Here is a 17,628-nt window from a genome sequence, read left to right on the forward strand (position 1 = left end):
AATAAAATATAATAAAGAATTACAACAACATACTCTGATTGCTTTCAGCAATCAGACAATAACACCCGAGCTTGCAACTCATAAAAAAACAGACTGACATTTTGACAGATTGCTGTGTACCTCTCAAAATCACTTCAACATCAGTAAACACAACCAGAATTAATCCATATATAAATCAGATATGCGGTGCACTGCTGTTTTCTTTTTTTAAATAAGACTTTAAAGTGTTCCCTATAGTGTGGAAAATACAGTATATGTTCTCTATCATTTGAAAAATGATGAATATGATTTTCATTGGAGTGGGTCTTTAACTGTATCTATTTCTTCAGCTTTTCCACAGGGATGTGAGGCGTTCATTACGATAACCAGTCAGACCCCTCCAGCCCATAAACAGCTCCAACTCTCAGAAATCTGATCTGGACCTCGTAGCATGTGTAACTCCTAACGAGCTGGCGTTCTGTTACAGGAAACATTTAAGGTCATGTGACTGTTAATTATGTATAACTGTAGCAGCTGAGTGCGGTGTAGTCATGGTGGGTTAAGTGAGCACTCAAAAACGACTCTCCAATTAGCTCCGATCAGCAAGTGTGTGAGTGATGCTACTGAACGCATCATGAAATCCTCACTTAAGAGCACTAGAGGGCCAACTGTGACCTTAATTTGAAAGCCAGACACTAAACACGGATGTTAGACTTGTAATGCTACCAAATAATGTAGCTGCTATGTTTGCTAACTGTCCAGTTCTCCAATAATCCCATAGGTCACCTCCTGCATGGAATGAGGAGCTGCTCCTGAGCTGTGGCTTCATGCTGTGCAAAGGTCTGGTTTGTTCTCTGGACCTGGTGTCGATCCACTTGGCTTCAAGACAGCGCCTCTTCTCCTTCCTGTCCCTGGCTTGGGGCTTTGTGGCGGATGTTGACATCGAGAGCGAGAAGTACCGCCACGTGGGAGCAATCCGCTTCCTGATGGGCACCCTGGTACGACTGGCCTCCCTCAGGGTGTACCAGGGCCGGCTGGCGTATCTCCCCCCGAAGGATGCCCCCAAGAAAGCCAAAGCAAGCACAAAGGTGAACTGTTCGAACACGCCTCAGCAGGGCTCGCTCTGCTCCTCCCTGTCCTGTTCGCTCGTACCCAACACCTCACCGAAGCAGAGTCAGAAATGCTCCAACTTGAACTCCAACACCATCACTAACTCCTCCAACCAGGCTGTGACTAAAAACAGACCCGAGATGCAAAGCGATGCTGGAACCGACGCCCTGGTGGACTCCCTACTTCCGGGCCTGGATCAACCCATCCCAGAGGGTTGGACCGTCGTAAAAGAGCAAGACTTTGTGCTGGTGCTGGCCGTTTACCAGTCGCACCTTGCTGAGGACCTGTGGGCGGCCCCTAGTGCCATGGGGAACGACGGGCTGATTCACCTGATCTACGTGACCGCAGGAATATCCCGGCCCGCTCTCCTACGCCTCTTCCTCGCAATGGAGAAGGGCACGCACTTGGAATGCGGCTGCCCTCACCTGGTCTACCAGAAGGTCAGGGCCCTGCGACTGGAGCCCATCTCTGCACAGGGCATGATCACCGTGGATGGAGAGATGGTGGAGTACGGACCCATTCAGGCCCAAATCCAGCCGGGACTGGCTAGACTCATAAGCGGATGACTCCCGCTCTACCTTTCAAGTTGGGCCTTTTCCCACACGCGGTGTCGGCTTCCTCGTGTGAGCTCTGTTTTCTGAAGTGCCAAAGACGTTGAATCCGCCTCTAAAATTCCTTTATTTTTCTACATAGTTGTCCTATTTTTTACGACTCCTTGTCCCCCCTAGTTTCAGCAATCAAGGTTAAAGCCATGGAGGGCTGCTCTCGCTGCCGTCTGGTCCAGGCTTGGCGAAACAGGGGTCGATTGTATGAGTGTGCGATCTTGTGTATGAGGATCTTTGACAGTACGGCAGCAGAGGAGTGCATTCTGCACTCGGCTGTCGGACCTCATGAGCACGGCACATTTGAAGAGAAGCACATTTTCTTGTCCTGGGAGGCTCCTGGCGAAACCACACCCCCTTTTGTCCCACTGTAGTACTCCAGGCTGACAATCTCGCTACTGGACCAACACTCAACATGACATTACCTAATCTTTAGCTCCGAATAAAGTAGCAAGTGTGGATTTACCATGATTAGATTCATCTTTAAAGACCCATTCCGATGAAAATCTTGTTTTTGTCATTTTCCTTACTATAGTGTTAAGATAATTAAGCTAATACGTCTTTATTTGATATCATGATAAAAATACAGTTGGAAAATAAGAGCGTATTTGTGACGTAGAAGCTACTGGGCGGGCCATAAGCTCCTGGCCCCACCCCATTCTGATACATCCACTTGTCGACGACTAGATCCATGAACGTCTTTGTTTTACTCATCTGAACTACACAAGCTGGATAACTCAAATATTGCCCGTCATTTTTGTTGCACCAGTAATGTACAATATGTTTTGCTCTGAAATGCAGAATAAGGGTGGATTTTAACTAGGGCTGGGCGATATGGAATTTTTTATTTCTCTATATAGTTTTTTCCATATCTTGCGATAGCAAAATATATCACGATATCAACCAAATAACTATAATTGTCAAATTTGACCGCTCTGCATCTCAAAAAACAAATGTAATCATTAGCAGGTAGTTTAGATTTAAATATGTATTTCCTATCATAGTTTCAAGTTTATAAATTAAAAAATAAACTAAAGTAAACAAATCGTGTTTAAAGTGACAAAAAACTTTTTTTTTCTATCTAAATCTTTGTGTTTTTATCAGTTTTGTTGATTCTGATCTTCTGTTCTAAATAAAAGTGTAAATGATGGTGATTTAATACATATGATTTAAATTTAATACATCCAGTAAAAAGACATAGCAACTCACATATTATATTAAAAAGTAAGAATTGTTGTTTAATCTGTAAATTGTTGATTCATAAATCTGATTGGATCGCCACCTCAGTAACCATCCACAGCTCTGTCCTGCTCAGAACTCAGAAGTGAATTTCTACTGAAGTCTTGCCGCTCTGCAGAAACTATGTCCAAAAATGGCATAATCATAAAGCTTCTAAAAATCTCAAAAGATGATCGGAGTGGGTCTTTAAATAGGTGATATAAAGTACTCCACAAAGGTCCAATCTGACCATATCAAGTGTCCCCTTCTCGGCCTATTTCAGGCCGTGGAAACTCTTCCAGATCTTACCAGCTGAAGTTACACCTTTTCCGCCGTCCGCTCCATTTCCTGTGCTGCCCTGTTTCATCTGCAGCCATCATTAAAGCTGCTTCCTCTCGCTCTTATTTTCCTCCTCTTACACATGCATTCCCTTGCATCTCTGCAGTACTTAGCGAGGGGGAGGGGCATGGTCTGCTAAGCGTGCATCTGATCTTCTCTCCCCTCCGCTTGGTTGAGGAGCTGTCCTCATCTAATGTGTCCTTAACACCAGGGTTTACACCTCTGAAAGTGAGCTAAAGAGAGTTTTTTATGAACATTAGATAGATATTAAGTTGGTTCAGTCCAAGCCCAGTGGAGTGGATCAAAGTGCAGCTTCACACTGGGACTGTCAGAGGAGCATATTGAGGGAGGTGATTAGCACGAGCTGCAGGGAATCCGGGGTTATGCTCCTCCGTGTGGCCTCCCTTCTGGCTGGTGATGAGCACGAGTGAGCCGGAGTCAGGGAAAGTGCAAATGTTAGCATTAACACCCCCCGCACACACAAACACTCGCGCACTAGTTTACTTCAGGCTGCATCAAAGCTCGACATCTCTTGCAGCATCAGTACATCGTCAAAAACGTCAGGGAACTGAATGTGAACGGAGATCCTTACCGGTTCAAAACTGCTGCATTTACTGGAAACAGAACCCCCTCCTTTTTTATGAAGAGTTTGGATGTTGGCAAAAAAAATAAATGGGGCTAAAAAAATGTTGATTTTCAGCTTTTTAAGGGTTTGATGAGCCCATTATTGTCATATTGGGTTCAGCTCAGGAGATTCAGGAGCTGATGGTGCAGATCAGACTCCCAGCTTCTCTGGAGCGCCAAGTTCCTGATGCACACAGACAAAAAAGGACGCTGTTTCATCTATGAAAACTGGAGTTTTTACAGACTATGTATAAAACCCACAAAAAAGGGAATTGTTGGTGAAGTCTTGCATTTATTAGACTCTGGATAGAAGATTTAATGTGGTGCGTCAGTTATGAACAAAACTGCTCCGTTGAGTCATCACCAAATTGTTCTAGCTTCGTCATTTCCTCTAAATAGCATCCCGTACATTTCAGACTATAAGTTATGGCAGCCAAAAAAAAAGAAAATCCATAATGAAGACAGAAAAAAAATCATATACTGTATAAGTCGCACTGGAGTATAAGTCGCAACACTTTGGAATAAATTCACCAAGCCCGGCGTAATTCCCTGTTCACACTGAATGCGATTCGCGCGTCAAATTTGCGCTAGCTACCTCCATCGACGCGTCATATTCCATGATCAGTGCTTGTCAAAAATGTGTTCAGAAACTAGATGTTCCCTTTGCCTGTGGGAGGAGCTACCGTCAAGTTCTTAGCCTCCTTCATTTACAATGCATGGAAGACACGGATGATGTTGAGAGATCTGGTTCATTTATTTTGAAGAGCTCTACTAAAAACTTTGGTTAACGCATTTCCATGTCTGGGTTCATGAGATCATTCAGTCTTTTTTTTACTTTATCTTCTACTGCAGAAGCGAGTGACTGAATGACGGCGCTTTCAGCGGTACTTCTGTGTCACTGTAACCCAGTTTGATGATTAGCATTAGCCTGAGGAGGACAAGAATACTAATTTCTTTTTGCAAACAAGAAAAAAACCTTAAGTTCAGGAGAACATTTAGATTTTTGTCTTTGGACGACGCTTCTTCGTTTGCGTTGTTTATCAGTAACAATGATGCACTATTGAACACACCTGCAGTGCCCTCTAGTGGTTGTTAGCAGGAAACAGCCACTAAGGGAAACCGGTTGTTAGTGGGGAAATAACGAATACATGAGCCAATATTTTTTTAATCACAAATAAGTCAATATAAGTTACACCCTAGAGCAAACTATGCAAAAAAAAATAATAAAATAAAATGTATCGCGACTTATACTCCAAAAAATACAGTAAATGAATGCGTCACATAATATTGTTGGTCTGAGGATATAAATACATAAATCAGGATTCAAAAAGCTTTACATGGCTGCATGTTGACTGGATATGGATAATCAAGCTACTAATGATCATACCTTTAATTTCATCATCAAATTAAGGGATTTTGTGCTAAAGTTTATCTTTTTTTTACCTTTTATGTTGTTAGAGTTTTTTTACTAAATTACTTTGTTGGTGTTTTTGCTGTTACATTATATTTTTGACCCAATTTTCCATAAAGTTGAACTAAAACAAGAATTTTTTTGCAACATTTTCTTGTAGAAATGTGTTTTATCCTTAAATTATAGACTTTACAAAAGAAAATCCTAATTATTTATGGAAAAGTGGTGTCAATCAGGGGCGGAGCTACTGGGGGGCAAGGGGGGCCCTGGTTAAAAGCCCCCTAAGTTTTTGAGCCAATACTAGTATCTTTATTGACAAACAATAGGACATAATCAACAGCTTTTTTTTTTTTTCTACAAATTTGCAAAAAATAGCATTTTAAATCAAATTAACACAAAATGAAAATGCCATGTTCTCATTTGCCACCCTTCCAAAGTCTTTTGCCCCACTCCTGCCTCATGTATGAAATCTTCTAGTTCCGCCACTGGTGTAGATTATTGTTGCATTTTTAGCATGTATTCTAATTTTATATATTTTTTTAAACACTTGAATTTTAAGTTTGCTTTTGTTGAGTTAAGTGTTTGTGTCAAACCAGGCAGAAAGGGAGACATTTTGCTAGAAAAAATATGCAGAGAATCGTCTGATTTTATTAGAAATTTAATAAAAATGCCTCTTTTTGCACACTATTTGAGACATAAAAACAGCTTTTTTTCATTTAAAACTTGACTTGAATTAGCTTTAGCCACCACAATATATTTTGTTTTAAAGATAGGCTTTACAAATGTATTGTCTGCTCTGTAAAGCGTTTAAAGGAAACTCCATCAACCCCCTACATCCTTCTTCACTGCAGTGCCAACATCTATCAAGACTTGATTTTTTTTCTCCATTTCTGAAGAGGCAGAGCTGCACTTCATGTCTGACATGCTGTACCTTTAACCATGACTCAGCAAGTTCAGAATTGCATTTCAGTGTCCTGCACGACTGCAAAGCTGCTGCTTCTCTCTCACAGCATCGGCTGCTGCGTTCAGTGCATGGGATGGAGATGAGCTATGCAAATGTCCCTGCAGCAGATAAATGAAGAGACGGGTCCCCCTGCTGGACGGTTAGCGGACATGGCTTTGACTTGAACATTTATTGATCATTTTTTTAGGTTTTGTTTGATATAATCTCAATGGCTCACATGCAAACAGCCAACATCCAGCTTATTGTAAACCATCCTACACAGGAGATTACTTGATTCTTTCAGTCGACGTTTTACTGTTAACTTATGGTACAAAACTGTTACGTTTTTTGGCTGCTTTACAGCATCAGCAACTTTCTAAAGTTTTAGTTTTGTCATTTAGTGGTGAAGACGTCATACAAACCTCAAGATTTATTTTTCTCCAAAGAGTCTGAGAATGTTTTATGTACTGTGTACATGTGTCAGTGCATCCGCTGCTATAAAGAGCCTGAAATAAAAACACCACAATTTACAGACTTTTATATGGTAATAAAAAATAAAAGCTGGCTTTTAGTGCAGATGTACTTATGCAGTTTGGTTGATTTGCAATCTTTGTTTAATGGTACTGTTTGTGCATTCAATGCCATCTTTAAGCAATTTTTCTCAACAATGTAAACAAGGAAATATGTTTTAGTGCCTTAATCTTATCATGGGACAGTAAAAAAAAATCGTATTTTTGAAGGGTGTGAACTGTACAGCCAACGTACAACATAAACAGATTTTTTTTGCTTCTTTTTTTGTAAAAATGACAATAAATATAATCCTATTAATGAAAAAAACTGTTTGTTCTTGCCTCCAAATGAAGATCTACTTTTCGGGAGTCAAAGCTGTCCACGCCAAGAACAATTACCGACTCCATAACGTTTTGCATCCTCAATTATTCCCCGAGCACAAGCTGTGTTTCAATAATTTAACTGTGAAGTCGGCGCCACACAACGGGAGCCGCAGTGAAGACGTCCGTCCACAAATTGAGGCTGACATTGGAGCCGACAAGCGGATAATCGTCGGCTGCACCTCATCAAAAAGCCCTCAGAGCCAAATCAAGGCAGCAAATGAAGACATTAACAGATGAAGTCCAGACTGGAATCATGTTGAAATCTGGAAAGCAGTTTTTTAAATGAATATTTTAGTAATTCTCTGTAAAGAAGTGCTACTTCCTAAAACTAAAATATGCTATTTTAACTGAATTTTATAGATTGTTTTACCAAATTATTTTACAAAAACAAAAAAACATCTTTATTTTATTATAGCAAGGAGAGAAAGAATAATATAGTGTAAAAATTCCTTAAAAAATGACTATTTGGCAAATGTTTCATTCACTTTTTCAGCTTTTTAATGGATTTTTATCCACATTATCATAATATTATTAATACAATTACAAAAATAAACATCTAAGGGGCAGAAGACCTTTTTATTGTGCGAATAAAGATATTTGACTTTCTTGTTAAGCAGGTGATAACAGGAGCATGCTTGGTGAGCATTTCTTCACTAGAGGGAGACAAAGACTGTCTCAAAGAGCCATAAAGGGTTAAATCTATATAATTTAACCTTCAGATGAATAATTGTGTCTAATCAATTAAAAACTAAATGGAAAGTTTTTTTTTCCAAGATGATTTTGGAGAATTGCTTTTGTTTTGAGATATATCATTAGATTAGTTCATTTGCAGATTTTTAAGTTTGACCATTGTCATCCTAATGGTGAGTTTATTCAAACAGTGACACAGAAAAAAAATAAAAAAGAATCAAGAAATTGACTTTAAAGAATTCCTATAAATGTATTTGCATTTCATTGAGGGAAATAAATATTTAAATCCTTATTAGCAGCTGAGGTCAAACGTTTCTTCTAGTTGATGATCAGGTTTCTGCACGTATCAGGAGGAGTTTTGGTGTCTGTTGCTTAGCAACTCTCTCCATAGGTTTTCTATAGGATTGAGGTCTTGAGACTGGCTGACCTTGATCTACCTCCTCTATAGACATTCTTTGTTTGTGTCTAACTTGGGATTTTGCCCAACACTATGAAGTAGCCCTGTGCAGAAAACATCTCCAAATCATAATGCTCCCACCTCCATGCTTGACAGAGAAGATGGCGTTCTTGGAGTTTTAGACAGAATTTCTCTTCCTCCAAATACAACAGGTTGAGTTGATGTCAAAAAGCTCACTTTGGTCTCATCTGACCACAGAACCTTCTCCCAATCACTGTCCAGATCATGAAGGTGTTCATGGGTAAAGTTCAGGCGGGTCTGCTGGTGTGCTTCCTTAAGCAGGGCTACTCTGTGATTAAACCACATGCGATCCTTTGACCCCTTCATTGTGGCTCTTTATTAAAGGAAAAAAAAGTTTCTAAATGTTAAAAAGTAACTATAAAGTAAGATGTGATAATAATAATAAAGGAGGTAAAATTCAACTAACTCAAACTTAAACTAATTCACAAGCAGTTGAAGGACAGTGTGTACCACAAGTCAAACTACATCATTTTGACACATGTTTGTGCGTCCTGTACTACATAAATAAATAAATCAATGAACGTCAATAAGCACAACCAGTATTCAGGTGCACCAGATTATTAAGCAAATTTTCTATTTAAAAAAAAATTAAGAAATTTAAAGTGTTGGAAAAATATGGGTTTGTTCATTTACATTTCAGGCAGAGATGCACCAACACAGTAACCATTTTTATTTAACCACTGCTGACTTTAACACTTGCTACTACTACTTTTGCTTCATTGACATGGTCATATGCAACAAGGGGTCTTTTATTTTGAAAGGAACTTCTGTCAAAAGACAAAAAAAAGGCTATTTTCTTTTTATAGTTTGTGTTTTATTCATGCAAAATGAACATTTCATTGATGTTTATCATAGTACTAACAATAACAATAATACAAATCAGTGTCTCATTTTTCAAAGGGTGAAGGAATACTCTGTGGATCCTACTGGGTTGTAGTAGGAGAGAAATCAACCTGAATGGTTCTTTCACAGTTGAAGGTTTGAGAGTCCTTTATCAAACCATTAAAGCATTATCAGTGGTTTTCTTGGTGACTCCAGCTGCTTTGAGATCATCAACTATCTCCTTCTGTGTTGGTTTAGGTCTGCAACCTTTCCCAGTAAAAGAGCCATTTGGGCCGGTTTGGTACTACTCAAAACATAATAGGAGCTACAACTTTTTTTTTTAACCATTTTAGAAACATTTGACACTATACTTTGCATCATTACATTGTCGTTTTTTTTAAATAAATTTGAATTATATATTTTTTGGGCACAAATAAATCCATAAATATTGTGAAAAAGTGGAATTTTCTTAAAATATAAAGTCGTTTTTTACTTTTGACAGAAGCTCATATGACTTTCTTTCAAAATAAAAGACTTCCTGTCCCAAACAGAAACATTCAAATGAAGCAAACGTATTCCTAAACAACACGAGACAAAAGTGACATTTTCTCTTGTTATACTTTAGGTTTACTTTGGTGAGCCGTCATCCTTTTCTTACTTACTACAGCTGATAACTGGATCCAGTAGAAAAAGTACATGAAGAATACACAAATCTCTATATTTTAGCCACTTCCGTCTGAATAGCTACTAAACAATTGTTATTCAGCATAAAACAAAATGTACTTCATTGAGGTTGATTCAGTCTCTATGGTCTGTGTGAACCAGAACTCTCAATGGGGATCAAATACTTATTCACCTGAATGAAATGCAAATAGAGTGAAATACTTCAAAATAATTTTTTTTTTTTAATTTTCTCTTTTATTTAAAAATGTCTCCAAATGTGTCATTGCAGCTATAAGGCCTGTAGGTGGCAGTATAGTCTGGTCTGACCCTTTAGCTTGTGCAGAAATGCTGTGTGTCAATCAATGATATAACAGATGATAGCAAGAGTGAGGAAACCATGTTCCACAGGAAGTGCCACTTTTAGCCCCCTGTGAGCGTTCTCGCTGTCTGTGACGTCAGACCGTCACCTTTGAAGCTCCTCTTCTGCCCCAAACTTAAAAAAAAATCAAAATAAATATTGCCGATTGCTTCATCTGTCTCTGAATCTAGCATTTCGTAAACCAATGCTGGAGGGTGAGGAGGTTGCAGAATCATGATCATAAAGACATTCTTGTCTGATCAGCCTATAGAGTCACTGACAGTGAATTATGACTCCTCTAAGCTTCAGAGAAAAGGCCCCAAACTCAAAATGAACTCTCAGATATTCATCCGGCTTGTGCAGACAGCATGTATATTTTTTTCTCGTGGGTCAGCCACAAGTTCACACCTGCAGAAAACAGCTTGTTGCACACCATGAGCTCATTTTAACACTTTTACAAAGGCACAGAGCCAAGCACTCTGAAATCCATCAAGGGAAATGTCAGAATTTGCTCAGGAAGTGTGTAAAACAGCAGCAAATGAGACGCAAACTCCCAAGATTTGGCCACTTCTTTGGAATTAATTGTTTTAAGATGTCTGCATCTTCCACTTCCTCTTCTGTCGTCTTTATCTCCACCTTCCCTGACATGTTTAATTAAAATGTCACTCTTGACAATCGGCTGCAGGCCGGCAAATCAAGCAGCAAATAGACCCTCCTCTGCAAGGAAGACACAATTTGAACGATTTGCTGGATCCAGGTGGAGTTTTGTGAACATGAAGAGCTCATGCATGAAGACGACAACCACTCAGTCTTCCTGCCAGCTTGTCTGAGACGAGTTTGCTGGATTGCAACAGTCAAAAAACAGAATTATTTTACTTTTGGCAGAATCAAAGTGACAGTTTTCTGTACAAAAATCTTTTCTTTATGGCTAAAAAATGAATATTTAGTCAAAATGTAAAGAACACTAAGTAATCTAGAGAATACAGATGAGTTTGAACACATTTTAAAATAATTACTCTCACATATTATGGTCTGTTTAACCCCTTGATTCCGGAATTTATTCCCAGCTATAAAAATTATGTTTCTGTTTTCATGGAGATGCTAAATTCAAGAGGTTAATGAAAATGCAAAAAGGGTTCATTCAAGTTGTAAGAATATTGTTTCACACTTTGATGTTTTCGTGATTTAAAAGTTTGATTTTGTTAGTTCCTTTTCTTAATCCATTCTTAGGCTTATTTCAATCCAACTTTATTCATTCTTACTTTGAAAACAATCAAAAAAATGTGTTTTTTCTTTTGCTAAGCAGTTCAATAAAATTATATTAAAAGTTAGTAAAAGTGCAACGAATAATTTAAAAGTGCTGAACAAAGAAAGAGTAACAGCTAAATGATCAAAAAAATATTATTTAGACTTAAAAATCCAAATTTTAAGATTTTTAGGGAAAACTTGAAACTTGTGTTTTTATGGACGGATAATATTTAAAATCAAAATTCAAAGCGGCTGATAAGCATTCCTGCAGCATTTAAACACATCACAAATCTTGGAGACATAAAGAGTTTCATCTCAGATTTGTGCATAAATTTGGTTTTGTGTGAGTAACAAGCCATTTGTGCTAAATGTTTAAAGATTTGTGCTTGCAGCTGTTGTAATTTTAAGTTGTGCAAATGTAAAGTGATTTTTTTTTATTTCACAATTTTTATACTTATGCACAAAATGTGTTGTATGAGTTACAAATCAAGAAATATACACACACAAATTGGGGTGACTTTCTCCATAAGTTTTGAGATATTTCCTTTGTTTTTCTTTCTTTTATGACACATCCTTTTACATACATAACTGGTTTTATTAGGACAAAAGTGTTACAATCAGCTTTGTGGCATAAAAAGCAAATTGTTAATTTTTTCCTGGTTTGGGCTTCAGAAACTTAAAGGAAAACTTAAATGATCTTAAATTAGTTCTTATTGTAAGTTCACTTTTTTTTTAAATAAAATTTGAACTTAAATATTTTACACTTTTTTATATTTTTGTTAAATTGTCTTAATCTTTTGGCTCAGCAGGTTAAAACACAGAAGAAGTAATAACTGATCTGAACCTTTTGACACTTTTTTAAAATTTCATTTATTTTTTTGTTGTGCGGCAGTAAAATAAAGTAAAATAAAACCTCAACAACTCAGAAAACTGTTCTTCGTGGTTTGTAACACCTTTTTGTGACTGAATTCCCAAATCCTGTTGAGGACAAAAGCAGTTCTAAATGGGCCTGAAAATGTGTTTTTGATCTCACGGTGAAAAGTTGCAAAGTTTTCTCAAACGCTTCAACGTAGGAGCTGATGTTGGCGCCCAGCACAGATCTACATCAACACTCCAAACAAGCCGTAAACTATGTACCACGCCCTCCCTGCCAGCAGATCCTCAACATAACTCACAGGGGAGCGGTGAGGCTCCTCTGTTTTTGACCAGGTTCCTGGGATCTTGACTGTCATCTGGGCTCTGCTCCAGATGATATAAACTGTAAGCCTGTGGAGGAGGTGGGCAGGGTCTGAGGCTGCAGCCGGAGGACGGGTTAGGGACTGCGTGACGGCGCAGAGCCTGCAGCTCCTGGATCCTGTCGCCACGCATTGCCATGAATGCTGTTCCACTGGATTTATCGCTAAAGTCTGAACTATTTAAGTCTACAATCAGAACTGGTGTCTGTACAAAACAAACACACTTGTTAATGTTGGAGGTACGAAAACTATAAATAAAATTTTCCCTGAAAAATGAGAAAAAAGTCAGCATAGCGTCCTTTTTTACAGCTGATCTCACCAGCATTAACTTTTGGAGTATTACTGAAAGCTATAAATATTAATGCAAACTGCTGTCATACTCAGTACAAAAGCAAAAACTTAGATTCTGACCTTTAAATATATTTAAGTGTGTGATTTTGGTGTTTTTAACATATTCTTGTAGCATTTTCTCATGATGGAGGGCATATGTAAAGGAAAATTAAGATTAAAATAGAATTTCTTAGTAATTCTTTATTTAAATTGTTACGAAATGAAAAAAAGTGAAGAAAATACACTTTTATTTCCGCTCTATTCTGATGCATCTACCTAGATCCATGTACGTCTTTGTTTCCCTAAACTGTACAGCTGGATAGCTCCAATATTGTTAATATTTGTCATGTTGGGGTGTGAGGGGCTGTAAGCTATCAGCAGAAGGCTCTCAGGTGTGGGTGATGGGAAGATATTTACCATAAAAAACAATAAAAAGTAATTTGACTTAAAAGAAATTTCCCGGTAACAAACTCGTGATCAACAGGGGCAAACTCACCACTAGGCAAAGGTGGGCGATCGCCTGGGGCCCCCAACACCCTGAGTGGAACACTTAATAAAAGTGTCTAAAATAAATTTTACGCAAATCCTTTTTAACTCAGTCAATAAAATAGTAAGGATAAAATAGTAATAATAAAATAGTAATAATGAAATAGTAAAGATAAATATGTATGAAATAACATAATACTGATCGTGTGAAAGTGTGTCGACCCCCGTTCCTCTGCAGCAATGGAATATTCCAGTCCACAGCAAGTCGAGAGACTTTAGCAATGTCCAAATTCCTTCACTATTTAGTGCATTCACCATTTTTTACTGCTGTCCAAACCCACAATTTGCAGAAATTTCCCAGAATTCTCAACAAAAAAAACAGTGTGGATCTATGCTTAGTAGATATAGGAATATGGACCACAATGCATTGTATTTGAGCAATTAAAAAAGTATTCATCTATATTTTGTTAATAAACCATCAATGTTTTCGGCATAGTAATGATCCGTAATGTCACGTTAGCAATTAAAACAAAATAAAAATCAATATAATGGGGTCTGAATAGTCTGATAGTCCCTTACTGTGTTGTTTTTCAGTAGTTAGGATGTAGAGAGGGAACTTTGATGTAGCCTTGCAAGTTAGCAAGCAATCAGTTTTGCCAGATTAGGTGATTTCCAGCACTATTTAAAAAAAAATGTTTTAAAGAATAAAATAAAGATTTGTGAACTGCTGCAGAGGGTCCCCTGTTCGCCTGGGGCCCCCAAACTGCTAAGTCTGCCACTGATTATCGACCTGCTGTTCTCTTGTGTAAGAAAAATATGTAATTGACTATATTTCCATGTTTTGCCTTTTTTATGGTTAATATGGTTTTCTAAACAAAAATAAACACTTTTCTGAATTTACAGCATCTTTTCTGCACATCCTAATAAGATGTGTTGTTCCTTTATCGCTCACTGATGAGAAGATAAAATTGAGCTGCTTGGCTCGGGGGGGGCTGCACTGTGAACACTGTGTAGTTGTCATGCTGTCACACTTATAGCAATGATGTGTGCACTTAATCAAAGTCCAAATAGAGTGGCGGGGCCACTTCATCCCACGGGGAGACGAATGAGCGTGGAAAACGCTGCTATTTAAAGCCTCCCTCGTGTCACATCAATGAGAGTTTGGAGAAAACACTCCAACCGCCTTCGACAAGACAAACGATCGAAACAAATGATGCTCATATGGACGTGTGGGCTCACGTGTGCGTGCCGCTCGGCTGTGAGAGTCTGGCAAAGGTCAAACAAAAAGACAGACTCTGGTTGAGGTCTGAGTCACCGCCTGAATCATCTATTCAGCTGAGCGTTTTTGAAGGTGGAACTATTACCAGCTCATTCAGGTGATCATCTTTGATCTATTTTTAAAAACATTCCCAGAGGTCTTTGAATTCGGATTTTGATGTTTTTAGCCCAAAAGAGAACATAGTTTCTGCAGAAAATCGATCAGAATTCACCTCTGAGTTGTGGGCAGGACTGTTAGTCTGAAATAAGCCCACCCCCACTTCCCATCATCCATCTGTTTGCTCTCTCCCACTAACTTACAGCCCCTCACACCCCCATCCTAACATTACCAGTGCAACAATAATAGGGAGCAAGCTTAGTTTTCTTTTTAAATGTCCTCTATTACGTAGTGCTGGGAGATAATGACTATTCCAGGGATCTACAACCTGCGGCTCCAGATCCACATGTGGCTCTTTTATCTCTCCATAGTGGATCAAACATAAAATAAGTCAGGGAGACTGCTGACCAAGACATGTCGACCGCCCTGAGTCAGCAGCTCCCCCTAGCCAAAACTACCTGAAGAAAACAAATAAACAAAGCCCGCAAACTAAGACTACCAACCCCAAACTAAAATAACAAAACCCAACAGTGTAAGACTACTGAGGACAAAGAGAGGGGGGGGGGGGACAAAATAGCATTTTTTTAAATTGAGGATTACTTAATTAGCATATTTTTAAAATTTAGATTAGTTACTTTTATGAAATTGATGTCTGAGGTGCACATAGATGATAATCTATGTAGATTTTTACATCTCTGTTGACCTGAAGACGTCTTGTTTGCTCAACGCTTCCTCCAAAATGCACACATTTAATATGCAAAGCAAAACTTTGGTAAAAAGTTTGATCTTTTAGGAGTTAAAAGTAAATATTGTCTTATGCTGCACAACAATGGTTAATAGCTGTACTGAGATGATCCTGTTTGGCACAGACCATCTATTATATTGTTATTTGAGCTTTTGTCATACATCAAAAAAAATAAAATTACATGTTAAGAAATGCAAGTTTCTTTTCATATTTTAGCTTTTGTTTGTGTCAAAAAAGTAGACATAATTATTTTTTTTTAAAGAAGAAGGTACATGAATGTACTCAAGTAAGACTAAGCGGTTCCTTCTAGGTCTTGATGACTCTATTACTGTTAAAGGTTGCTGACCCCTGGACTTTACATATGATGATACATATTGAGTGGACGATAAAACAATACATTTCAATATATATGATGATACATGTCATGACATTTTTGTCATTTTTTTCCAAACAATCTACTTTATCGTGGTATATTGTGATAAATATCGTTATGTGGATTTAAAATCATTTATATTGTGACATACATTTTTTGTCACTATCGCCCACTGCTACAGGAACACGATAAAAACACAGTTTTCAATAGAATCAGTATATAAGGGGCTTACAATTTAGTTAAATTTTATGCCTAAACTGCTCGACTGCAGCAGCAATTACTATTTTTAGACTCATTTTGTGTGTCTTCCAGCACACTAAAATCACATTTCTGGAACGCCGTTTTAATTAAAGCAGCACATTTCATAACAGAACAACTATAGAGGGTTGATGTCGCTGGCTTGATGCAGATTTTCTCTCTGGCCAGCAAGGAAAAAAAAAAAAGGTATCTGACAGGCGAGCGGCATACATGAATTTGCATGTTAAGTGCCGGGGGTTAAAAGAGCCATTTACTGTGGTCAAGCTCTCCGGAGCGAGCTGCCCGCTGACTTCAGGGGCTGCAACTGAGTCTACATTTAGAAATAATTATAACGTCTAACTGGACAGAGATTATTAACCCTGTGTGGACGTGAGTGTTTGAACTCGCCCTACATTCCCACACATTCTGCCATGGTGTCATAGACATAGAGATTAATAGATTGATACGCCATTTTTCATGTATTTGTTGCCACTAAAATGTATCTATTTTTTACTTTCGATTTTAATTATTTCACAATTTCTTTCCCACCAACAAGCTGAAGTCCTACAGTCAATATTCCTACTACAACTATATCATTTACATTTGAATCCAACCTGTTTCACCACTTTGACCAAAATTCCACTCATTATTTTTAGGTTTTTTACTTCAAATTAAAAATGTTACGCTTTTTGTGTTTAATAACTAAGTCATAAAAGTTGGTACAGCCATTAGTGGTGCAATTATAGCCATACTAATGTGCAGTAAATTAACAGAACTTTCTAATTTTACAGTAGTCACAACATTTAAGTCTTGATAACGACTTTCTCTATAACGAGCACACACTGAGTGTTTTGAGTTTATTTAGAAGGAAGCTACAACAGTAACAAATGAGGCGTCTCACTCTGTGCTTTTTTTTAACCGTGCCAGCTCTTGTCTTTGGTTTGGAAAAGCAGATTGATCCAAACCTTGAGGTTTCTCACCTCATCTGCTGCTGAACTTATAGAAAAAACTGCAAAGAAGATGAATGAGCCACTCGACTAACCTGCTCTGAAAGCCTCACCATACTTGTAAACTTTTACCCACATGATAGATTTGCTCCATGCTTAATATGGCAAATTTGAAGTATTAACCATCTGATGTTGCTGGTTACACAAAAGCTAAAAACGGGGGCAGACCATTTCCGTCTCTCGTAAGATTCTTCCTTGTTACAACACAATCAAACAAAATTGGGGCAATTTTAACTTTTGTAGCCAACTAAAGAAAACTAATATGACTTTTTAAGTCTTCATGTACAGGTTTTAACCACAAATATTCACAACACAGATTTAAACCTCCAGTGGATCAGCAGAAACGATGATCTGACCCCTAATTTCTATATTGTAACAAGCACCAAGAACAGTTGTTGACGATGTGGCCTCATGCCGTGTAGAATAACTCGATCAACCAGTTGAGACTGTAAAATGCTGAAG

At 38.1% G+C, this 17,628-nt stretch overlaps 1 protein-coding gene across 1 annotated transcript in view; it reads left to right on the top strand.

The window, feature by feature from the left end:
• Window positions 1-2,701, top strand: part of LOC112146599 (sphingosine kinase 1) — a 30,784-nt gene extending 28,083 nt beyond the window's left edge. Inside the window, exon 5 of the mRNA XM_024272498.2 lies at window positions 761-2,701. Within this exon, the coding sequence (XP_024128266.1) occupies window positions 761-1,655 (895 nt within the window). The 3' untranslated portion in view covers window positions 1,656-2,701. The remainder of the gene's footprint in view (window positions 1-760) is intronic.
• Window positions 2,702-17,628: the final 14,927 nt, after the last annotated feature.

The sequence above is a fragment of the Oryzias melastigma genome, linkage group LG8 (assembly GCF_002922805.2).
Source record: "Oryzias melastigma strain HK-1 linkage group LG8, ASM292280v2, whole genome shotgun sequence".
NCBI lineage: Eukaryota > Metazoa > Chordata > Actinopteri > Beloniformes > Adrianichthyidae > Oryzias > Oryzias melastigma.